Genomic DNA, 26055 nt, shown 5'->3' with positions numbered 1-26055 from the left:
TGTGCATTACTGATAGTGTGAAAGAAAAAGGGAGGACTTCACTCTTTCCACCAGCACCTTAAACCTGGGGTCAGTGTGTACACATTTCAATATCCAATTTCTCTTTTTATTTTAACATTTAATTATGGTGTGGTTATCCTGAATACTACAATGTGATGATCATGGTTTGTATTTTCTTTTTTGTCCCCTTTTAATTTTAAATATTGGTTAAAATTACCCCCCTGCCTCACAGGAAAACTACTGCTCAAGTACTGTTAGGTAGACTGCATTTTAAAGACCTTTTACTTGACAAGGTAAGGCTTCACATGCAAGAGACTCCAGTCCAGACCAGTATACAAAGAAGTTGACCTCCACAATGTACTGGTTATTGTATTGTAAACACATGCAGGCTACATGTATGTTATAATCCCTCATTTTATTGAACTTTTCATTAATTAACTTGGTTACCTCAAAGTTACTATAAATAATGCATTTGTAAATATGCCTTAATGGTTAAATATAACACATTTTAATAGAAATTGGTCAATATAATACAAGAGACAACAGTCATCTTCATGTAGTTGATTCTTTGCCTGCAGTAAACCCAATTTATTGTGTATTCAAGCAGAAGCCTAAGTGTAAAAAAAATAAATGAAATATATAAAAAATATAACTGCAGTTTTCTTTTGTAACATTTGAAAGAAATGCAGACACACATACAACTGAATAAGTGAACTTATTAGATATTATGCAAAACTATTTTATTTACAAAACAAATGGCACAGTGTGACTGCACAGTAAATGCACATGCACACTCCAGACACGTCGAGGGAGTTTCTTTCCATAAAATCCTACGTGATTCCAGTCAGACAGTGACAGACATTTCAGGCAAAAATTCACAACTAAGATTCTCACTGAGGGAGCAAATATTGCTCAAGAGGAACAACGGTTCGTTACTTTTAAGGCCATTTTAGAGGTCAGGATGAGATGAAGACCAGCAGCAAGTCCTTTGCAAACAGATGTCACTAAAATGAATTAAAACACAACTGGCTATAAAGTGTTTGTGATCTAATCTTCTGGTTAGAAAGCACAGAATTAAAGAGTATCACAGAGGGAGGGAGAGACACGATCAAAGATTAGAAAACAAAAAACAAAGAAGAATCACGTTTCACTATTTAAAACAGACATGCCTCCATACGAGCAGGTGAAAAGTTTCAAACTGAAAGGCATACCTGTAAATTACTCTTCCACCTCACACATACATAAATGCAAACTCTGATAATATTTTCTGTCTCCTATGTAATTATCAGTAACATGGTGGAACAATATGTCTTTGCAGTGATGGAAACAGATCTGCTGCCGTTTGACAATTTGCATGGAGGCATATATCCGAAACAGTGAAAATAAGACAGCACCAACATCCATTCATATTTACGAGTGTGACATGTAGAAATCACTCCCTACAATATCTAAGGTCTCCAGAGACATTTTCAGCTACTACTTTGTTGGATTTTACTCTGACAGTTCAGTGTCTGACAATTGCCATTTTTCCCTCAAGAATTTGGCTTATTACATCACTTGTTTTTAGAGAATACATACAAAGATGAAAAATAAACAAAAACGTAAACGGCAGACGTGAAGTGAGGGTTGGAATGGTAACAAAGGAGTAAACATAAAACCATCAACCAGCCAGTTTGCTGGCCACAATGGGAGTCTTTCTTTGAGGCAGGTCCTGAGGAGTTGGGATGTGCCCCCCTGTGATCTCAGTCTTCTCTGTTGGGGCTGATGGCAACTGTTTATTCTTCATTTTTGCCTTGGCCATATTGTAGTCACCAGAGTCAAAATACTTTTGCTGGACAAACAAGAGGACATAAAGCGAGATTATTAAGACTGGTATTGTTTAACCCTTGTGTTGGGGTGTTCGGGTCTGTGGAAACACGCTTTCAATGTTTGCAAATAGAAAAATTATGCAACTAATAATTTCTTCAACCTCAGACTCATTGGCTTATTTTCTGTGAAGAACATAACAGTGATTTTGAAGAAGAGGATGAGACTGAACATAAACCAGCTCCTAAAAAAAGCCCATCTGCAGCCAGACACAGGACCAGACCATGCACAGCCAGCCTCAGGAAAAAACCCAAGTACAGAATCAGGATCAGGGCTGCCTGTGATGCAGCTTCATCACACGCATGGAACTTACAAGTGTATACAGGAAAATCAGATGGAGTGACTTTTAAAACCCTCTGGTCCAGTGGATCCAGACGCCACGTATGCAACATAAATGCGTAGGGGAGTGTTCAGTGTGCAACCACTTGATATACCTTTTATATGTTCTTCACAGAAAATATGCCATGGCCAGTGAGTCTGAAGTTGAAGAAATTTGTCACATAATTTTTCTTTAAGCAAACACTGAAAGCGACCCACAGACCCAAACATCAGACAAGGTTTTCAAATGAGAAGCTTGCTGAGTTCAAATATGAAACTCACCCCCTTCTGAAGTCTTTTCCTGAGGAGGTCAGAGCCTCCAGGCTTGGCTCCAAGGTTAGGATACCTGGCCTTCAGTTTGGCCTCCTCTGCTTTCTCTGGACTGGTTACTTTGTCCTCCATTTCCTGTTGAAAGAGCACAGAGTGTATGGATGACTTGACGGGAGAAAAACTGACATTTGGTTCATAGTACATGTGACAACAGCGATTAAAGAAGTTCCACAATATATTCTGACAGCAGCTGCAGCAATTATGGCTACTGTGGCTACTATTCATGTTTGACAACATGCAGGCGTCGCCATGAGGGAAAACTCCAACTGATGTTTGCACTAGCATCAATCTTAACTTAGCATGTTTAACCACAGCATTACTCGATGTTAGCTCTGCTATCAGTTGGTGAACAATTTATTGCGGCAAACTACTCCTTAGCTGGAAAACATCGAGATTATATTTTGCCTCAACAACAAACGATAAATGTAGCTAATTAACTAATTACTTGGCGGCAGCATCGTTGATGTCATTAGCAAATAGTAGCTACAAGCTAACTAGCTTCCTGCTAGCCGCCTGCTAATTCACCAGATTCGCCGCGCTAGCAGCTCCAGCTCCTACTTAAATTTCTAAATAGTTAAATGGTTCGTCGTTACGATTTACCTGCTGCTCTTCCGAAGTCCTTTCAACCTCCTCGGACATCGCTGTAGTGATTCCCTGGTCTGCTCGCAGGACTGTAGCTGTAACCTTTTCACCAGCTCGCCTGGAAGATGAAAGGTGGTAACGTTGCTAGCAGTGACTCGGCGGGCGAGAGCGGCAGCCTGTCCAGCAACAGGCCGGCGAGTCGATGTCAGAGATACGGATGGAGAGAATCGGGGACCACCGGATCACATGACATGTGTCACCTGTCCGACAGGTGTGCGACAGATGTGCTTTTATACTGAATCTTATATGCGCTATATAACATATACAGATAATGCCTTTATGCTTTAATTTAAAAAAAGCCATGACTGCAACATCTTCATCTGTGTAGCATGTTTAATGTGCTGAAAATATAATATTCATAGAAACATCGGCTTTGTTTTCCTATATGAGACAAACAGAGATATCCCTATTTTTCCTCCCAGTTTTTTCACATCACAGCACTCAAAAATCAGCTCATAAACAGCTCATATTGGGTGTGTATGTTCAGTGTTACTGATTGCATGATTGCTTTTCTATTTTTGGAAAATTGAATTTAAGTGCTGTATTTTTTTACTTCATTTTTAAATATTATAAAATTTGGTTTATAACTGGAAAATTTAGATCTATGAATATGTGATTTTGCAAATAATAAGATCAGATTAATGATATAGAGTTGATTTGTTTCGATAGGAGGGTAATTAAAAAAGCAAAACTGCACATTCTCATTATTTACTATTTATTTAAGTATGTATATCACAATTATTATTGTTCATTTTGAAAGAAAACCAGGTCCAGCCCACAACAGTAACTACAGAACCCAGTGGTAATAACATCAGTTCAGAGACTACAGAGAAAAACATGAAAACACCAGGGGGGATCGTATCAAACACTAAAACACACTCCCTTGGTGGTATAGGAATACCATACTTGTTTGCAAATTCAGGGTAATTATTGAACCTCTAGAATTGAGGATAAATTCCTTTGACAAACCAGTTTTCCAAGAATAAAGATTAAAGAATAGATAAAGAATAAAGATAAAGAAGAGTGTTTATGTAATATGTCTCTGTTGTTCCAGATGTGATGTCTGTTAGAAGAAAATTCATGTTTAAAAAAATCAAGGACCAGGAAAGGGGCACTTGTTTGTGAAAGTGTGACAATTTAACGTGAACTTTTTCAACATTATACCTGCAGAGTAAAACAAATTTACGGCCTCCACGTTTTGAAAACAAGTAATTGGGATTTTCCTATTTAGAACTTCCTCTCTTCCTCCTCTGTAAGACACTTAAGTATAATCTAAATTATTAGCAGATTAATTTGCAGGAATGTTTTTGAAGAAACAGATTTCTCGCGGCTTGGAGGATAGTAAGAAGTCATGCATTTCATAGGATCTCTCAACTGTTAAGTTTAAGTTATCCCATCTGCTGTCACAGGTGGCAAAGGCCAATCAGACTTTTTCACATTAGTCAAAGCATCTTAATTTGTGTTTAAGGGGTGGAAAAAGACCAGACAACATGCCAATACTTAGGAATATACATTTTTTGTAATATCTATGCTTATCATAGCAGAACCTGGATAGTGTAGGAAGTAAAATGGTTTGACAAATGAGCTATTAAAGAGTGACAGATGTTTCCTGATAGTGGACTACACTTACAGTTTCAGTTACACATTAAAAAGGTGCTCATATTATACAATCTATACATCAATCGTGTGCAGTGTAGGAAAGTACAGCTAACAGTCTCCTCTTCCATAATGTTTATAGTAACACAATGACCTCTGAAAAACAGGGGTTCACATGCAACACAAAAGTAACATGTCTTATAGTTTCTCCAACTTCAAACAAATCCACCGTTTTGGCACCAAATCTGGTTTTAATGTAGGTTATTGGGGAGTTAGTTTCCAGAAAAAATAAGAAACAAAAGAGCAATTCGCAAAAGATATTTTAATTTTTTTGTTGTTTTTCTGGAACATATTGTACTATGCAACAGGATAAAGTAAATTCTTAACTACCACACAGAATATAATAACTGGGGGATATGTGGTTAACTGCTGCTGTTGCTGCTTTGGAGGCAGATCTTTGTAAGGTCAATGCTTTCAGAGCTTGTACAGCAACTTTTTTACTGAATGCATTACTGAGTCCATCATCAGCCATTTGGAAATTGTAATTCCAAAACAGAACTACAATATTCAAGGTCAACTTGCTCACAAGTTTCATCACACAAACAAAACACCTTGGCTGTAAGATCAGTTCTTTTAATCCCCCATGTCGACGTCCTCTTGTAACTTCTGCACCATTTTGTCTTCCAATTGTTTGGCCTTGTCTGTAAAAAGAAAAAAAGTTTGAATCACAGATTAATATTAAGGAAACACGTAATGCAGTATTTCATTCAATTCAATACATTGTAAACATTTTCTTCTAATCGCTGTCCATGTCTTGTGAGAGGGAGATAAAAGGACAAATCCTTTCTTTTTATTAACATATGTGGACATGAGGTAGAGTTTGTATCAAGCTGCATTGTTGTCTTGATAATGTGCTGTGTAAATTGACTATTTGGCAACTCCATGAATACTTACGTGCATGGGGTGCTTTGATAAGGTGAATATTTTTCTTCACTTCGTTGATGGCCTCTTCTTTCTCCAACTGCTTGCCCTTCTTTAATCTATAAAGTGGAGACAAAACAGTAAAGGTGAGGAAACAGGGTGCCCAAATCCTGTTAATAGTGAATTTGCCATAGAAAAAAAAACAACTATTTAACAGAAGGTGGTAGCCCAGATAAACTCAAAAGATAGGCCCAAAATCTTAAGGTTTTAGTTTATATCATATATAGCAGGATTACAGCTCACCTGTTCATGATAAATCTTGCCTGTCGTTTCAGTTTTATTTCTTCCACCTTCCTCATTGCCTCCACTGTGGGAATTAAAAGTGACACAAGACTCGTCAGAAAAAATTGTCTTTTTTTTTTTTTCTTTTTTTTTTTAAATCACATGACGCAACATTTTCACAACAAGTACATGTGCAAAATACATTTCCACATTACCTGTGTTATCCCATAGCTTCCTGCTATATTTAACAGGCACATGTCTGCGCTTCTCAAACTCCAAAGAGTTATCCTGAAAGAGAGGGCGTTCGCTAGATAAGTAACTGTAAAACAAATTACGGACACTGAGGAAGTGCTCCATAGACAACCAACTCACCACAGTCAACTCCTTTCCTGACGCCTTTCTGAAAGCTTTGGTCCATCTTGTTTTTCTTGGGTTACGCTTCTTCTTGAAGTTTTTGTGGCATTTTGATCTGCAGAATCTGAAGGCCTAGATTTATTCAAAGTGAGAGAAGTGAGAGACAGAAAAAACAAATAATTCATAAATTAACTTGAGAAGAAACCACAGGGTTTTCAATTAATATGAACAGGTAGACCTGTAAGGATATCTATATTTATTTTTTTTCCTGCCAGGAGCATAAAATTAGTTTGAAGAATTACAAAATTCTATAGAGTTAAGGTGCATATTTGAAATATTCAGGATTAAAGATTTGACGTTATATTAGTCAAGAGTCACAAGCATCTTTATTTAAATCAGCCTGATATTAGCTTCATACAGATAAACCGTTATCTGTGTTCATGTTTATATTATGTTAAAAAATATTTGTTAGGCATTCCTGTGATTTTCAGTGACACCATACAAATGAATTTTTTTCGGAATTTAAATTAGCTTTATTGGCACAACCACATTGTTAAAAACACTTTTGCCAATGGTGTACAAGGTTTCCAGCAAAAAAATAACAATTATGAATGTAAAAAAATAAACAATTGTTCAGTAAAAAAAACAGCTAGTAGGTCATAGAAACTTAAGTAAATTAAATAGTACTATACAACAGAATAGCAAAGTAAAAAAATAAAATATCATCCCTTAAATATTATTATGCCCTTTGTTGTGACTGTGTCAGAGAGATGTTATTAACACTAGTGATGTCCGTACCACACACTTTAATCTAAAAATAAAAATATATCATTGGCACAGTCTGTACAAGCATTTCAATATTGACAGAGATGGAGTAGTCGGGTGTTTGTGATTTGTCCGAGCTCCTCTTTTACCTTCAGAGGGCGCGATTACTCCATAAACTACAGCCGAGGCCCTGCTCGTTAAATGTCCCCAGCATGATTATTAGCAATGACAGCGTGGATCTTACGGGTTATACGCTAAATTAGCGTTGTGTGCTTCATCTCCACACTATAAATGGCTGAACACAGATGAAAATAATCACCACATAGAGTTATTTACAGTCCGTCAGCTCCTAAAAACTCTGCCTTGATCCCACGTGAGTGAACACAGCACGTTATGTTAGCATGCTAACATTAGCCAACTTGCTAACAGGCCAAACTAGAGCTTCTCTTCTGCGTTTCAGTGTTTCTGAGGGGGAAGACGGTGTCCTACCTTACAGTCGTTCCGTACAAACATCATCCCATGCCCAGGGTACACCGGACCCGAGCAGAAATAACACTTCTCGATGCGCATTTTCACAGCAGATATGCTGCGTGCGACGACTGACAACAACCACTCTTTCCTCCTCCTCTTCCTCTTCCCCCGCTTCTTCTTCTTAGTCGACTCTGGCAGCTGAAGCGCCTGGTGCAGACCTGCTGCCCCCTGCTGGTTCCTCTGTTGGTGAGCATGATGAAAGACCACCAATGTTTTTGGATGAGGTTGAACTTAAATACATCTCCAGATAAACTCACATTGTCCAATAGGGAATGTCCATGATTTTTCTACGGTGGCCCAAAGTGTTCAGTTTTAAAGAAATACACGACGAAATAAATGACGACATCAATAAATAGAGTAAATATATATAAAGGAGCTAAGAAATTGAAATGAATTAATTACTCAAATAAGAAAGCAGTTCATTACTAACAAACATTTGAAAGGCTGAGTCCCTAAATGTTTGTTTGTGCTGCTGAATCAAAGTCGTATATTACCAACGTTGAAAACTGCAAACACACACACACTCTTCAACAGAGAGCTGACGAACCTCATTTTCACCAAGTTATTCTGGCCTTCATTGGAGCATGGATGAAAGTGAAAGTCATGTCATGTACTTACAGGAGTTGGCAGGTTGTTGGTTTAACAGATCACATGGTGACTTCCAAATTTTTTTATTGACAATATGACAATGGGTAAAACAGGTGAAAGGATAAACCATAGAAATAAATAGGTGGAATTAATATTAGTCATCTTTGTCCTAGTAATGAGCTGAGTTTTAATAATTTATAAAACAATGAAAAACATATTTCTACATATCTTACATCCTTTCACTTAAAAAGTCAGTAGAAGTAGAAGAGTACCATGGAGGCTTATGGCCTCACCACAGCGGCCCGGGCTTGACTCCAGCCTGTGGCCCTTACTGCATGTCACCTACCCCTCCCTCTCTCACACACTTCTCATCTATCCACTAAAATAAAAAGTCAGTAGAAGACCCAAATTTTCTCTTTTCTGTGAGAAAAAAATGACAAAAAAAAATTAGGTTGCCCACATTCAACCGAACAATAGAGAAAAATGGTTCCACTACCTGTGAGAAACGTACTGTCTCTACTGTTTTGAAAAAGAGATTTGTTTTTCTTTTCTTGTTGATGGTAGAAAGAGTTTTACAGAACACAACACAATTTGGGGTATCTGGTAAATAGTATCATATTGTCCGAACCTGTACTATTGTTTCTAACAAGCTGCATATGTAGCATATAACTCTACATACAGCTATTAAAACATTCTTTGTCGATTTAACTTTTCTATAAATATCTAAATGGGAGTTTCAGTTGCTCACAAACATACACACAAACTGATAAGCACAAGAAGACAAAGCACATCAAAAAATGTATTTTTCCAAGAACAATTTTATTATCTAGCATTTGTGATCATCTTGAGAGTATCAAAAAAGTGTGTTGCAACATTTCAACACTTAAAATAATTTGCTTTGTTGCTCACTTTGGGTTGAAACATGTACTTTGGAATTCAAAAGCAGAAATATCAGAAAACCATAACTTAAATAATAACAGTTAACTCTACACTCTAAATCTACATTTGGCACCTGAGTTAAGTTAGCAAAATTATCTGCGGCTTTCAAATGAACCTGTTACATCAGTGCATCACAGACAAACTTGAAAACTTGAAACCAGCCTCATTAATTTAGAAAAATGTCACATTAAAATTGGGAAATGTTTTTGTTTACAACACCATGCTAAAAAGACAATCTAAATTAAAGTATCCAATGTAACCTAAGGATCATTCAGGTGAAATCTCATGGCGACAAAACAGACAGTTTATGACATCTCAAGCTTTTAAAAAAATGTAAAAATGCCTTTCTAGTAATCATAACCATTGGAAATTATATCACATTTAAATGCAAATAATGTAAATGAAAACCAAAGAAAATCACTAAATAGACTTCAAATTTCTTTGGTTAGGATTTTTTGTATTACAAAGATATAAAAATTGATTATGTTGCTCTTCACACATTGGGTTTATATTTTGATAGTCAGAATCCTTCATTGTCACACCTGGACAAGAAAAATGATGGAGAGAGAAACAGAATTCTTCCCCATACAGCAACATCGGTGAACGGTAACAGATGATTCTCCACACAGAGAATAAATATCATCATCTATCACTGGCAGGACACACCAGATCTTTGGTCTTGTGTCAATAATTTCCATCTCATAGTACCAAGGATCAACTGAATGAAAAGCCGTACCCATCTGAGGAAGCAGACAACTCTTTGGATAATAGCATCGGCATCACCGCTGCGTTTAGCAATGGTCTAGAAGGCAAATGGAGCGCAAGCCGGGGAGACTTGTGCTAAAGCTTTCACCAGAATAAAGCATCAAGAAAATGTACACTGAGAAAAGCATCAAACCATCATTCTAATAAAAATTTACATCATTGGTGAAAACAATATTTTGGCAAACGCACCCTCAATATACATCCACTCTATTTTTGGTTGCCTTAGAATATCTATTGTATTATCAAAAACTCTTTGGGTACAATTTTTCCCGTCTTTGGATCTCATATTCTCATATTGGTATGCAAAGCCCTTTCGATATTAAGGCCATTTTAAAGCTTTGAGTTCAATGCACTGAAAATGCCAAACAATATTTTATGATAAAGCTCAAATAGTTTGGCAATATCTAATGCACTTGTTATTTTCACAACATACATCATTCAAAGACAAACAATGTGAAACAAAAGCTCTCTCAACCATGAAAACAAAAGTTCAGGCAATCTAAAAAATGAGGATCTCTGTATAATAACGCCCCAGCAGAGGTAACAAGACGTGGCAATGAAATGTTTTCACCTTGTCCCCTGAGTCTGCGATAATGAAAAGGAGGTAGTAATGTATGTACAACAACACAACATGGAGGTAGATAATTGGTCAAAAGGGCTCGACTACACCCTCTGCTCCAGTGGAAAGTAATTAAATACAATGAAAATGTATCACAGTACATTTCTGACATTCTTTTCAACATTCATCATGGGTGAGCTTTGGTTTTGGACAGACAACGCCAAACACAGACAAGCAGGTAGAAAGTTAAAAAAAATAAAATAATGGGAAAAAAAATGCTAAAACAGACATTCATACAAAGTCCTGAGGTAGGTCCGAAGCGAAAACACATTTCCTCCTTTCTCAGCAGCTGGCTTCCTGTTCCCTTGTGCCTCAGAAAGTAACCGAGGTGCTCAACTCAGGAAGCAAACGAGGTAGAAGTGGCGTAGCTTCGCTTTTGGAGAGCGATCCGGGCCGTGTGATGTCAGGAACCGACTGCTTGGGACGTGTTGAGGGCCGGATGAGAGCCCTCTGAGGTGCAGCAGAGCCGGGTAGCATCAGGGGCGGACCGATGGAGGGGACGGCTCAGCATCTCCTCATTTTCCACTTCAAGAGCCTGCCTCAGCTCAGCGACAGCGTTATTATCGTCTGACCCAAAAGATTCGGGCCTGGAGCTTTGGCTGGTCGAAGGATTGCTCATCTCTTCGTTGCTTTCTTCGTTGGAGTAGTGTCCGGAGTCACCCGTCTCCTGGCTGCCCTCACTGGTGTGAGAGCTCTCAGAGTGAAAAGGTCCGTAGATGATCTCCCGGGACGAAGGGGGCAGGGGCGCTGAACCTAGATGGTCCTCATATCTTAGAACAGTTTTGCCAGTCTCATACAAGCTGGCTCTTCTCTCAACCTAAGAACAAAGAGAAGTTCAAGTAGAAATTAAGATGAAAAATTAAATCAGCTTGAAAAGAAATCTGCTCGAGAATAATGCTGCATCGCTTACATCACTTTCAGCTTGACTCCTTGTCTCCCTCTTGAACAGCAGCCACCTGTTGCTTTGACTCTTGCTGCTGACTGGACCAGAACTATTTATGATGATCCTAGATCCTCCCTGGAACAAATGAAAAAATAGATGAGAAATACAGACTGTGTATCTATCCTGTATCCTGTGCTCTTCTGTGTCTGTGTCAAGCTTAAAATTTTATCTCTGAACCCAGCAGTCATCATTGGATCACTAACTCTGTTTTGTTAGTCTCACCTTGGCATCTATAAAGTCATCACTTATCATGGGTATCAGGGCCTCCACATTCTCTGTGAGGCGTTCATTGGGCAGGGACAAACCAGCACGGGGATCTTCAGCCACTCCCACAGCAATAACTTTGTGACTGGAGGATTTTCTATTAGTCAAACAAAAAAGAAGCACATAAACAAATGTCAGAACACAGTTATTGTTTGTGTTTTATAATGTCAATGTCAACTGTTTTATATTATTCCAAATGATTATAATCAGTACCTTGGTCTGCCCTTACTGATGAGGATCAAGGCACACATAACAATACAGGCCAAGGCGATGATCACACCAACAATGATCCCTGTCATAGACCTCTGGTCTATGTGGTAGAGACCATCAGAGAACACTGGAAGATAAACAACACAGTGTTTAAGATATGAAAAATAATTACACATTAGTTAGAATTACGTAGAGAAAATGAATACAGGAGGAATAACGCTTAAGGAAAACAGATGCTAATAGTCTCAGCCTACAAACTGCTGTGTGCAACAGTACACTAAACTTTTAAACTGAATATGAAATACAATAAATAAAATCAAATTGAATCTTTAAAAAATATCATCAAAACTTAGAATTTCCAGAAAATGGAAATCTGAGCCACTCTTTTGTTTATTACTTTATAGGGTTAAAAGGCGTTGCTGACCCACGCCTCCTAGTGGTTTGTTTCCTACCTGAGAGGAACCCTCATTCATTCAAAGACCACTTTTGATTAGAAATCCATGCTCATGTCAGAATCACAGACTTTTTTGATGTGTATTATCTCATTTAATAGAGCTGGGATCAAATTAGGAAGCATCACAACTGTAATAATACAGTACAGCCGGAGAGATACTCTATAATCTTAAATGTAATGATCCACTGTTCCAAGATGCTCACCTGCTGTATCCGGGAAGCTGTCAGAGTGCCTGGGGTTCTTGCTGCGGTGGGCACTTCCACGCCTCACTAACAGCTCCACGATGTCAGAGAAAGGCCCGTCGCCGACCTGGTTGGAGGCAGAGATTTTCACCAGGTAGACATTCCCCGGCTCCAGCTTCTCCAGCAGGGCCATTGTATGGCTTCCTGTAAAGAGAAGCCCAAACACACAGCAAGGATTAGAAATACAGAAAACTGACACTAGAGCACTTAATGTTACATGAATAACTGTATACAGCTTGTGTGCAGTTTATTTACAGCTTCCTATGAGAGGTACAGCTGAAGCTGGAGAGTTCGTCTAATTATAACAATTAACATTAACTTAGATATTGTAGATGAATAATATACAAAAAATAAGATATAATAAAATGTTTCCTGAAAGCAAAATGTTACTTTATGTTTAGCAACTCTCACATTTTGGGGTGCTTTAGGTACATTTAGTAGTTAGTTAATTGTGCTCAATTGAATGTATCTGTGATTTGTCCTGCTATTGTTTATCATCTAAAATTGCAATATTATTACTAAAGTTGTTTGTAAGAAGTCGTGGTGGGACACATATTTTCCCCCAAACTATTTTGTGCATCGCTGACTTTACAGATAATCTGATCCAGAGCACTACTCACCCTCCCTCTGCATTATTTGCCAGCGTCCGGCGATCCAGGATTTCTGGGAAGCATACAGGATGGTATAATGTGTAACCACCACATTGGACTCTGTGGGCTCCCTCCAGGACACCAGGGCAGTGTCATCCTCGATCAGAGTCACTCGGACTCCTGCAGGTGGATGTCTTGGCGCTGTACACAGAGCAATCACGTTTATAATAAACACTGAGAAATTTTATGAGAAATATGCAATTATAGACACACAATTATCTGATACAAAATTATGTTACAGTAATGTCTAATTTATTACCTGCTGGCGGAGTCTGATGGTAAACAACAGAACTCCAGGGACTCGACATCTGGTCCACATGCAGACGCACAACAAACTCATACCGAGTGTTTGGCTCCAATTTCTCAACCATCACACTCTGTTTGGTACTGTGGACAAACAACATATTTACGTCACGGGCAGAGCTACTCACTGTATAAACTGTAAGGTAAGCTTAAATTTCTGTATCATCAGCCAAACAGCCAATGATAAAATATCCACACATCTTTCGTAAACATGCAGTGTGACATAACGTTCGTACTTGCAACCAAAAAAGATATTTTTGAGGCTTTATTTGCCATGTCAGAGGTAAAATACTGAATTTGTTTTGGTTCTCAGCTCACATATGTAAGTAGCGTATCGCAGAGGCGTCATGGGTGCCCACAGGTGTACAGCGGACTGTATAGCTAACAGCCTTTCCGGTGGGGAAAGCAGGGCGGCTCCAGCGCAGGGACACTGCAGATGAATTGCTGGCCAGGACAGTCACATGATCTGGAGGCGGGGGTGATGCTGCCAGTTGGTCTCTAGCCGCTAAATGGTACAAAACAAAATGCATATTTTCATCCCTTTCATTTTAAATTTCAAGACGTTTGAAATAAACAGCAGAGAAATGCACTTACACAGACATCCCGGAGTACTGACTGTTTGGTCTGTCTGATAGCCGTCTCCAGCTTGACCGAAAGCTAGAATCTTGACATGATACTTTCTCCTTGGATCTGAAATACAAATAATCAGTTTTCAGCCATTTCTACTCATGTTGCTCGAGCTCAAAGTGAAGGTTAGTCAGACTGATTACAATAACTGCACAGAGCAGCTTTTTTCAAATGAATAGTCCTACTGTTAATCATGCCAAAGCCTGAAAGATCACCATTAAAATACCAAAAGTGATGGTTAACAAAAGGAGCAGCAGCTATTTAAAAAAACGGCTGACAAATTGGCAGTTAGCTGCAGGAGGTACTTTTTTTTTTTGGTCACAACTGGCCATTCCCCGGGCTTAGACAATGCATGGTCTCCTGAGTCAACCCAACCTCCCATTTATCATGTGTTGTCATGTGTAAGGAGCATGAGAAAGATCAAACAGCCCCAAGGCCAATAAACAAGTTGACATGATCAATAAGCTCTATGAAAATTATCATGAAATCATACTGTCTTTCCCGTTTGAAAGCCTATAAAATGTTACAAAAATGAAACCCTATTAGCATCAGTACATGCTTTAAAACACAATACAAACAAATCAACAGTCAAATCTAAATTTGAGACGAAGACCAGAGGTGAGATGAGGTAAAACTGGATCTTCTTTGTATGGTACACTTAGAAATAGAGTAATTATGGGACCTGCAAAGCTGTGTCAACTCGCTAAAAGACATCAGAAAGATGACTGAGGTCTGGGGAGCTTCCATTCCAACTATGCAATCAAATTTTGTGTTTTTACTTGAAATGCCACCATTGCCGTAGCTCCTTGGTCAGGTCCTTTTTAGGGAGTGTTAAGAGTTGTTTTATGCCTGAGTGTAAGGTTGGCCTATGAGTATTGACCACTGAAGGCAGTGTGTCCAAGTCTGTTGTGGGGGCTGGGTCAGGGGCAGCGTTCAGCTGCTGGGATCCTAGGCCCATGGGACTCAGGGGGGGTTTGACTGGGGTCACCAGGTCAAGCCAAGATAGAACACAAAGAATCTGGGTGCAGGACTGTGGGAGCAGGGCCCCTTTTGTTCCCTCGTTCACGGTCTTCCCGCTGCCCTTGTGTTATAGCCTTAAATTTGATGCAACGCGGAGAGAAACATGGCTTCAAAATAGAGATGATATTAAGAATAGTCATATTTAGGAATATGGAACCAATGACAGAAGCTTGTGTTGTCAATATAGAACCACACTGAAGGGTCTTAAATTGTTACTATAAAAACATTTAAATTAGAAACAGTTACTAATGATCAACCCAGTTCTATTTAAACTTTTGGGGTATGAACTGAGTAGAAACCACACTGTGCTTGAAGACTCACATCAGACAAAATGATAAGTTAACAGTTTTGATCAGTATGGTCTTCATCATATTGCATACAGATTGCTTTGGGTTATTTACATGGACATCACAGATGACCAGTGGGGGCAGGGTCCTAATCCCAGACTGCTGTCTCACGGTTGGAGGTCATTGGCTCGGTCCAACTCTGGCCAATCCCAGGGGTCTTTGGTTGTGTGATCTAGTGTCCAGCTAAAGGGGGGCAGTGACCAGGGCCTTACAGGGAGGGTCTGGCCCTGAACACAACACAATAGCCAGGGGTAATTATGCAAGTTGCGGGATGGGAAACGGTGGTGGGAGGGACATCTGGACCCTGACCTCTAACCTTAGGAGCCTGATCTCACACAATACCGCAGCCGGCCTGGAGAGGGCTGCTGGTTAGCCAGGAGGGGTCAGCCCATATTGATCAGGACAGAGGGTGAAAATGCAAATGCAGCATCCAACTGCCCATTGAATTTAATTGGGAAGACCCATTTAGGAGAACCCATCGGTCACTCTCTCTTGTCTCAAAGACAAATCTCTGGTCTAGATGGTAGAAATGCACTAACATGATCAAATTTACAGTGCATGATGATGTTCATCTCACAACTAGACAGCTATGAAAACAAGGGTGCATCACTCACCAAGGCCACTGATGGTATAAGTATAGTTTTGAGCCTGAAGCTGGATGGTGGGCTGCTCTGGTTGGTCTTCCTGATGGTAACACAGCCGGTAACCCTGGACAGCCACAGATCCTGGTGAAATTTGCCAGCGTGCCACAATGGAGGTGCAGTTAAGCGGCTCAAGTTGAAGAGTAGGGGCTGAAGGCACTAAAGAGCAGAGACAGCAGGCATGGGTTCAATGCACACTCATATTTAAAATAGTTCTGAGCACAAAGGAAGACTAAGCCTATGAAAAAAACAACAACAACAACAGGACACTATACAGAAAATGGACAGATGGAAAATTGTCTTATTAATATAATGCTTTCTAAGAAGTGCCAAATTAAATAGAGAATTTGGGATGTGATCGAGTAATATTTTAAGCTGCATACTGGAAGAAAATGCACCATGCAGTTTTAGAAGATTCATTCATTTCAGTAGTCATGTTCTAGGCCTTGCTCTCAAAAAGAAAAGTATGATTCTGTCAGCTGTGCTGCTCCACATCACCTATCTATCTATCTATATATATATATATATATATATATATATATATAAAGCTAAACTTTTGAAAACAAGAAACCCAGCTTTAGTGGACAAACAGCCTCCCCCAACACACCAGGCTATGAAAAGAGGCTATTCTTTCCCCCACAAAGATGCCTGAGGCCCTCTCTTTATGACCCGTGACTGAGGCCACTCTAACATCACTGACAGCGAAGGCCAAAGGTTCCTGGGTAACCAACACAAAGACTGTGGGACAATGCTACAAGAGCAAACTCCAGCCATAAGCCGGCCACTCTGCATGAGCTCTAGTGATCCTCCTGGTATTCTAAGAACAACAAAACAGAGCTGTGACAAAAGCAAAAGCATTGCTAGTTTGGCACCACATGATTCTGCTACATGGTATGTACTGGTTGTTTGCTTCCTTCCTGAGAATTAAGTCAATCATGCATGAAAACTTAGACACCAACAAATTATCATGTGACGAGATTGCAAAGATAAGGCAAGGCATGAGAATAACATTCAGCTTTCAGTTCACAACAACATTTCCTGTCCAGCCTTCTGCAGGTTTACCTTTGCTGCTGGAGGTCTTAGGTGTACGATGCGAGGTCCATGCAGAAGGTTCACACCAGCCTGCACGGGTTGCTGCGGCCATGCGGAGCAGGTAGATGGTGTCAGGCTGCAAGCCCTCCAGCATATACTCTGTGCTGTTCTGAGGTAGTTCCACAGAGGTGACAGTGTTGTCCGCAGCTGTACGATAGGATAGTCTGTAGGCAGACACCCGGCCGCGGCTCAACTTGGCGGGCAGCGACTGCCAGCTCACCTGGATATCTTTGGAGCTGTGGCTGGTCAGACTGAGCTCTGGCGTACGCAAAGGCACTGCGGACAGACATGGATAGAACAAATATACCTGACTCAAATGTGGAGATGGGTTTTTTCAGAATATAAACACACTAGTAAAAAGCTGAACTATCACTATTTTTTAGTCACATAAACTTGCTGTTAGCAAGTAGAATACACAAGAAAATGCAGCTAAAAACAGCATGCCCATCCCCCCTATTTCAACTCAAAATGTGCTCTGTACACACATCTCTTGCATGCATTTTAGCTTCACTACCAGAGTGATTTATTGCAAGGAATGCTGCGAGTCTCAATGCTCTATGCTTACCATCCTCCAGGGTATGTTGACTGACTTGGTCTGACATACGACTGGCTCCCATTGGCATGTAAGCCACAACATAAAAGCTGTAGTTTCGAGCCGACTCAAGGTCATCGATGATATAACTGGTCGTGTCGTTGCCAATAACGACTTGGTATTCTTCGTTGTTTAGACCTGACATGCAGCAGATAAGAAGTAGGTTAGCAAACGGGTTACGTTTTCAAAACAGTCAGTGTTTTGAAAGGTTTGTTGCTTGCAGTTTGTGAATTTCACTCATCTTTTCTAAAAACATGTGTAATGCAAAGCACAGCCACATAACTGCTTCCAGGCTTCTTAAAGCAAACATACTTATACATCTAAAAAAGTGTTTACTATACAGGCAGACTTTACTCAATGGACTCACTTAACTGTCAATTTAATGGTTAACGTTAATAATCTTCTTACGTTACTGGTTTGCAAGACTGTCGGACTTCTAAAAAAGCTACCCTGTCCCTTTAACTGCAAGCAGAATGAGCTGGGGAGTGGACAATGGGTTGGCTAAGCCTGTTGTTATTTCAGTGAAGTTGCCATTCTGAGTCCTCCTTGACCTCTGCTCTTTGCAGCAACAACAGATGGCCTTCACCGAGGAAAGCTGATCATATGTGAGAAAGTAAGATAGCTTATAGTGGTTGACTGTCATCTTGCATCTTTTCACACATTCATCCCTTCCAGTTCACAAATGATCTGTTTAAATCATATAAAAAACCTGAGACATAATAAAAAAATTAAGTAGTTTTTCCTCTTGCTCTCACCTTCAGCCTTCATATAATGGATGGAGTAGGCAATGACTTTGTCTGCATTGTAGAGTGGTCTTTCCCAGGCCAGTAAGATAGCAGAGCTTGAGATGGTCTCAGCGTGGATATTTCTCGGTGCACTGGGCCTGTCCTCGGACATGACAACAATAAGGCGAGCCAAGGACAGCATAGAACCCTGTTCACTCTCTGCTATGCACTGATAGATGGCATCATCCTCAGGGATGATCTGGGTAATCACCAATTTACTGTAAAACAAGAAACAGAATATTAAAAATCAGTAATAACTGTAGAAAAGTAACCACATGGCATTAAGACTGTACTTCACTACAAGTATGTGATGTTTGATTGTGACCACTACTGTTGTTGTGGCATACCTGTTGTACATCTTAATCCTCCCATTTAAATGAACCTCTTCTCCATTCTTTAGCCAGCTGATGCGTGGCAGGGGCACACCCTCTGCTTGGCACATGAACCGGGCAGTACCTGCTCTTGGACGGGTCTGGCTCTCAGGCCTTTCGACAATGGATGGTGGCACTAAAACAGAAGTGTAAGAGGAAAGTGTTAAAAACAGTCAATTGCTTACTATTTATTAACCTACATATATATATATATGCACCCATAACACTGTCTCTACAAGCAGGCACTGACTTGTTCTGCAAAAGCTCTTGTTTGAAGTGAAAATAAGAAACATGCAGGTGATGTGGTGTGAGAACCAATGCAGTATAACTAGTATAGAGTTCACTGTACCTTGAACTGTTACATTGGCTGCAGCAATAGTGTAGTTACGGGTTCCAGGGGTGGTAGCCCTGCAGAGGTAGACTCCACTGTGCTTGGAACTGGCATCGGTGATAACCAGGTTCCCATTGCCCAGCACTTTGGCGTTATACACATCAATGGGTTTGCTGTCAGCACGGCTCCAGGAGATGATGGGCCAGGGGTTGCCGGTGGCCACACACTCCAGCACCACAGTTTGGTGAAGAGAAACGGTGACATTCTGAGGTCCAGCAATTATTCTGGGCCTCTGACGTGGTTTAGGGCCTGCACCTTCACAAGAAAAGGAAAATGGAAAAATAAATTTAGCATTCCCTGTAACATATGATGGTTTAATGCCCCTTCCTAACATCCAGTTAGTGCAGTCTCTGTACCTTTGTTGACTATAAGCTCGGCCTCTCTGCTCTTCAAACGGCTACCGATGTTAGTCGCCACACAACGATACTGTCCAGCATCTTCCAGTTGTACATTGTGAATCTGAAGGACTCCGTTGGGCAAAACTGTGATTCTGGGAACATAAAAAATGTAACATGAGGGTCAAACCAGAGGGTATTACCAGACAGCAACAAAATTTGGGGACAAGTGGATTATATGGGGACTGAATGACTCAAGGTGTGTCTGCACATGGTTACCTGTCTGTCTGTAGTGGTAATGTGCTTTGGTTGAGCTCCCAGGTGATGGTGGCAGGAGGGCTGGACGTGACTGCACAGGAGAATCGTGCCACCGAGCTCTCACTCACCACCATAGGCACAGGATGCAACACAAACTCTGAGATACCTGTGGAAAAAATAAATGATCAGTCAAGGCAGGAAGTATCGGGTTGGAACATTTCAACTAAAACCTACCTTATTAACTTGTCGTGAAATACATGGATTTTTGTTTTAGAAGTGGGCCTATTTTACAGTTATTTGTGTGTCACTTTCTAAATACAGCACTTACTTTCACCTTTGGTAAAATACCATACATTATGCATGCAAAAACTGATTGATGTTGACTGATTCTATGAAAGGAATTGATCCTGTAAGGCACAATGATCTTGCTTTTGTGCAGATGCGTGATCAGGTCCCACACTGACCAGCTGGTCCTATCAATGGATCAATTGAAGAATGACACTGAATGATGTATTGTTATAGATAACCCTAACCCTAACAACTAATCAATTCACTTTGCATAAGAAGGATTGCAAGCACCCACCAGGAATATCAGAAAATATCTTTAACAGTGTTGAAACATAAAAGAAAACCTATGTCCTGCAGAAGTCAGGGATGACTCACTACATATAGGCAAAATGTGCCCTTTTGTCAGTTTCATGTTGCACATATTTTGCAGCTGTGCATATGTAAATCTTCTACTTAGACCCTTCTATGTAGACACTGTTTAAGTATAAATCTACTTTAAAATGACTGAAATGAATTTGATGAGACACGTTCGGTTTGTGTGTATTCAAAAAAAGTCTTTCTATAATCACAACTAAGCAACCCCCAATCTGCATTTATCTCCAGAATACTGAAAACATATGACCAATGACCTTCATTCATTAAGGTGATAACTCTCTACCTTCCCCCTCACTCACAGGAAGGAAGTCAATATCATGTTAAAGAAAATCAATACCCTGTAGTCCCACTGAAACTCCATATTAAAGAGCAATCCTTTAATTCAGGACCTAATCTCATCAATATTACACAAATACACTGGTAACCCTGCTTATGAGAAGTGAAACAGGGGTTTAGCTTAAACCACGGCCAGAAAAAAATATCCTTGAGGGTTTGTTTGTGTTGTTGTTTCCATTATTATTGTTGGCAGGAGGTTTTGGTGTAGGGTCAGTACTTGACTACTCAAATCCAACGCCAAAATACATTTCATTATTTTCAGTGGTCTGTAATATCATGAAGTCTGGGGTTAACCATATATAGTGTCTCCAGACAACATGGCTGACTGGTGAGCATCACGAGAAGCCCCCAGCACCTGTAGTTACAAACAATATGTTTACTCTCCACTGTGAGATAACAGACTTCTTCACTCTTGCTGGGAGCAGTGATGTAGATGGAGGGTGTGGCCTGCACAGACTGATCCGCTAACACGGTCACCTCTGTTGTAAAGAACAAATCAATGTCTAGGTCAAACAGCACAAAGGTTTCTCTAAAGAGGTCAAAGTTCGCTTCAACCTCCTGTCCATTCAATTTTGGCCCAAACTGGGAGCCAGATCGAAGTCAGTTTACTATTAATCTACAAAGAGAACATGTGATTTTTTTATATTGTTGTGTATCATCAAATACATCAAATGCTACAGTAGTAGGAAATTGTAATTGCAAAGCACATATGTACTGTTTTGCAAATTGTAAGAAATATATGAGATATTTGACACCCTCTGTAAATCAAAGAGGTTGGTGAAAGTGGTGATGTCGTCCACAAACTACAAGGAAAACACTTCCTGCACGTAAACGTGTTTGGAAAGGATCGGCTCCATTTACTGGAATATATCAGGCCACTGTGTTCACATGACACATTGGCCTTTCTTTAACAAAAGGATTCTGCTTGACAGGGCAACAGAGAGCCTCATCGAGTGAAAGGGATTGTGGGCTGGGAGAGAGAACAGCAGGACGGCTCAGCCGGAGCAGGCCTGTGACATCACAAAGCCTTTCCCTGCTGACCCCTGACCCCGAGGACCTCTGGACAGAAGGGGAGCACAGAGGAGGCCCATCCTCCACTCCCCCGCCTACAGCTGACCAAAAACCTTTAACCCTTTCACTGACAAAGGCTGGACGCCACAGAAAACTTGACTTTGGGGTTTAGGTGGTCATCCTAGTGAGTTTTCTGTTGCACTTGAATGGGTTGACAACAACCACAACAAGATTGTCAGAGCACAGTTGGAGTTGGTGTGTCTATAAGCCAGTAAAATCTGTTTTTCTGTTTGTATTTCTAGATTTAGACATCTCGTACTGTGTGATAGTTTTAGTTCTAGGTCTTCATAGTTTTGTATTGTTGAGTATCAGGACATATTACCCAAAACTTCCTAGACTCAGTGTTAGTGTCAATGTCAAAATCAGTATATTTCAGAGGGTCATGCTAGTTTCCATGACACCACACATAGGATATCCCCTCTAAGACCTGTGAAAAGTGTCCATGCTAGATCGGGCCCATTGAATAGACACAGCTGTCCTGTCCACTGATATGTGGACAAACAAATGCCCTGAAAGCCAAGCCTTTTCTTCTGGGGCGGTCAGGGCTACTCCAAACAAAGGCTAAAAGGCAAATGGCCTTTCAGAGATTCCTCTGTGTAGCAGACCATTCAGCAATTACACAGAGCCACAGCCTGCAGTCACAATACAATCCCACCAATATAAGAAGATAGAGAAGGCTAATTTCTAACATTTGCCAATGTTTCCTGTGCTTTCATAAGTACGCAAGAGGTACTTTTGCTCCAAACAGAGAAAAGAGTACTCAGACTCAGTGCTTCCTATTTATGGAGTATTTATGAGCTTTTAGATTGACTCTCCATCTATCTTTTACTGTCTCTTAAAATGATCCTATAACTGGACTGACAGCTTTAAACTCAAGCATGACCAAGTCTGAACAACTTCCAATAACATGGAAACCCAGACTTTGGAGGTTTTTCCTCAGTAAAGAAAAAAAGAGTAGGGTAGGGTACATCTGCTTCCCATCTCCAGGTTAATAACCCATGAACTTGCCATTCTGATGCCTGCATGTTGACACCACAGAGTATATATCACCAACAACCCTAAACCATCCTCATCCTGGTCCCAGAGGTGGAAAACAGGAATAAAGTCCACGTTAGCCCCAGAGACTTCCTTTCTCTCTGAGCTCCATACTTACTTGCGATAGTCAGACGTGATCTTTGGCTTAGGATAGCTCCATATTTGTTCTGGGAGAGGCACTGGTAGAATCCTTCATCTGATTCCTCCTTGGTATGCTTTATCTTTGGTATGAACAAGGAGCCGTTGGGCAGAAACTGTATGTGCTCGCTCTCTGCCAAACGAGCTCCATTCTTCAGCCACTTGATGGTGACCGGAGGCTGACCATGAGCTTGACAGTCCAAGACAGCAGGGTCCTTTGGTAAAACAGTAACATCACTGGGCTCTGTGATGAATGACAACTCGCTGAAAGATAAAACACCTACAGGAAAAGAACGGGAAAGGAAAGAGTTAGGTATATTTCTGGATAATAAAAGACTACAGCTGCACAGTTTAACACTACACATATTATATACTGCAGGAATATTATAATAAAACTACATTGATATCAAAGGACATTCATTTCTTGGTATAACAGACACAGCGTCCTATATGCCCTGACACAAATGTTAATAAAGTAACAGCTGCGGTATTATAATGGACATCATATACAAAACACCATTACTTTCTATAATGTGTGGTGTGGTATTTCTATATTTCCTCTCACAAAGATCAGACATGAAGTGGATGACTACTGTTAAGTGACATTAATGACAGAGAAACACTGGACTAATACAAATTATACAGTTAAACTTTAACAGCCTGTCTTGTTAGTTTAGCTCCTCTTAGTCTTTTAGCAGTCAGAGGTACATTTGTGTTTCAGAGAGGTTTGATCAGCCTCTGTGTGCGGACCACAGACGGTCGGCACGCGTACTGACAACAACAGCATCAGCAACAAAAACACACAAAAAAGAGGACACTTACCTGATAAAGGAAGGAACAAAACAAAAAGCAGCCGAAGCTGGTAGACCTTCATCTTAAACTTGGCCATTTATCCAGACTGTTGTGTCATTTTTTTTCCCCCCTCGGCGAACCGCAGCTCTCCTGCGTGCTCTGCGTCTGTCCCCAAAATCACTTCTGGACGAAACGCAAGACCAGCGGCTCTACAGGGGCTTCACCACCCCCCCACAACACACACACACACACATACACGCCGCCCTCTTACGCATGCGCAGACAGCACAGGGGAGCAGCATGGGCAAGAGCGCCTGGATGGTCTCGGTGAGGTCTGGGGGACCCCAGGGGCACCCAGGAGGAACTACCACAAAATGTGACGTGTGTTACTGCAGTTTCATTCATTGCACCTACAGGATGATGTAATGATCAGAAATTGTGATTTTCTCAGCTGAAGTAGGAACTGATCTCCTCGGAAATGGGTCACATGTTTAAAACCAAACAGGGTCTGTGTGGCCTACTAATGTACATATATATCCTCACATAACATAGAATTAAATAGCTTGACACTTGCACTGAGGGAAGAACTCTTTAAAATTACATTTAACAACACTTCCTGAATAAATAACATCTGACTAACTTTCCAGCGTGGTCCCATTTTGTTGTCAGTCTTTCTCCAAGTTTACTTTTGCTTTAACTGCCGGCTTTGTAAAGACTATAGGACATTTTCGCATGTCTGTGTGTCGTGTGATCCCTCCCTGAGGCTTTATCTCTTTTTTCCTGAGAAAAGATCTTTCACTGAGTTTCTCTTTTTCCAAATGCAGGGTTTAAGGACGGAGGAGGAGGTATGTTATATAGTTCATAAAGCCGTTTGAGACAAGACAAGTTGTTCAACAAATCAGTTTTCAAATTGTTTACACACTATATATAGCTGAAATGCACACACACGTCAAGCTCTGACCAGGTCCATAGACTACATCCCTACATACAGTGATGCTAAAACTACAAACTGATCAGTACGATCAGTTTACTGAGGACTAGTGAGATCTTCTCCTCTGTGCATCAGATACCTAAGACAACAAAATAAGATGAACACAGCGATTTATCAGTTAACAAAGGCCACTGGTAATAAGGTCGCACTGCACGGCATCTGCTTCCACCACAAAACCTGGTAATTATGAGGAGATATTGATGGCTGCAAGTCAGCTGCTTAATGAATTCAGATATTGATCCGGCGACCATGCCTTTTGACAATGACCCTCCCGTCTCCCAGGCCTCATTCAATGGCAATACAAAGGGCTCCAGCTGTGAGATCTGCCGTGCTGTATCAGCAAAACACACATCCAATGGCACAGGTAAATGCAGTCGTCACTTTCAGACTGGCGAAATGTGTTGTGCCTTCCAAAAGATGTTATATAATGTACTCTTGACAGTATCTATGAATGGCTGCGTAGTGATTTTAAGGGATTACTGCCACAAACATGCACCTCCTCACTTCAATATCCAATCAAATGAGGCGAGCAGAGTGTAATTATGTATTGATTAGAGCTAACTATTGATTTAATCATCTAAAACCTTATAGTTATAATTCAAGCCTTAAAACCAATGGCCAGGTTCATGGCGTCTCATAATGTGTTTACTTCATAGTTACTCAATAGATTTTCAAATTATTTTATTAATGACTCTATATCCAGGAGAACCGTGCATCTGATATTAAGTATTCAAATTATAGTTTGGTTCTTAGGGAACACATTTATGTTGTAGTTTAGTAGTTATGGATTATTATTAACTATTTCATTGGCATTAAGTTTGTTATTGTGTTCAGACATCAGTTGAACATCAGTTGACATGTATAGATTTAAAAAATGCTAATATTTTATTTGTCTGTACATAAGAAATGTTTTCTTCACACTCACAAAACCTCAACTGATGGTTTTAGTTGTTAAAATGATGCATTAAGTAATAAATGGATGGGTTTTC

The 26055-nt window shown here is 40.2% G+C and overlaps 3 protein-coding genes across 3 annotated transcripts; all 3 read right to left on the bottom strand.

Moving 5' to 3' along the window:
- Positions 1-723: 723 nt before the first annotated feature.
- On the bottom strand, positions 724-3299 carry arpp19b (cAMP-regulated phosphoprotein 19b). The gene is made up of 3 exons (XM_070830761.1): positions 3115-3299; positions 2467-2589; positions 724-1831 (listed from the first exon to the last, which is right to left on the bottom strand). The coding sequence occupies exons 1-3, from the start codon at positions 3151-3153 to the stop codon at positions 1661-1663; spliced, it is 333 nt and encodes a 110-aa protein (XP_070686862.1). The 5' UTR covers positions 3154-3299; the 3' UTR covers positions 724-1660.
- A 1760-nt stretch (positions 3300-5059) lies between these two features.
- rsl24d1 (ribosomal L24 domain containing 1) lies at positions 5060-7717 on the bottom strand. The gene is made up of 6 exons (XM_070831466.1): positions 7564-7717; positions 6328-6441; positions 6171-6243; positions 5977-6040; positions 5707-5792; positions 5060-5453 (listed from the first exon to the last, which is right to left on the bottom strand). Exons 1-6 carry the CDS (start codon positions 7642-7644, stop codon positions 5386-5388), a joined length of 486 nt encoding a protein of 161 aa, XP_070687567.1. The 5' UTR covers positions 7645-7717; the 3' UTR covers positions 5060-5385.
- Positions 7718-10919: 3202 nt separating this feature from the next.
- LOC139201224 (protogenin B-like) lies at positions 10920-24173 on the bottom strand. Its single transcript, XM_070830493.1, has 19 exons — positions 24107-24173; positions 23265-23564; positions 20063-20207; positions 19805-19938; positions 19407-19703; positions 19034-19193; positions 18657-18904; positions 17875-18039; positions 17280-17585; positions 16191-16376; positions 14177-14272; positions 13901-14087; positions 13539-13666; positions 13250-13420; positions 12591-12773; positions 11937-12060; positions 11682-11820; positions 11427-11534; positions 10920-11333 (listed from the first exon to the last, which is right to left on the bottom strand). Exons 1-19 carry the CDS (start codon positions 24171-24173, stop codon positions 10920-10922), a joined length of 3558 nt encoding a protein of 1185 aa, XP_070686594.1.
- Between the last annotated feature and the right edge of the window lie 1882 nt (positions 24174-26055).

Source organism: Pempheris klunzingeri, chromosome 5, assembly GCF_042242105.1.
Source record: "Pempheris klunzingeri isolate RE-2024b chromosome 5, fPemKlu1.hap1, whole genome shotgun sequence".
Classification (NCBI taxonomy): domain Eukaryota; kingdom Metazoa; phylum Chordata; class Actinopteri; order Acropomatiformes; family Pempheridae; genus Pempheris; species Pempheris klunzingeri.
This window is presented reverse-complemented; position numbering and strand designations above follow the sequence as displayed.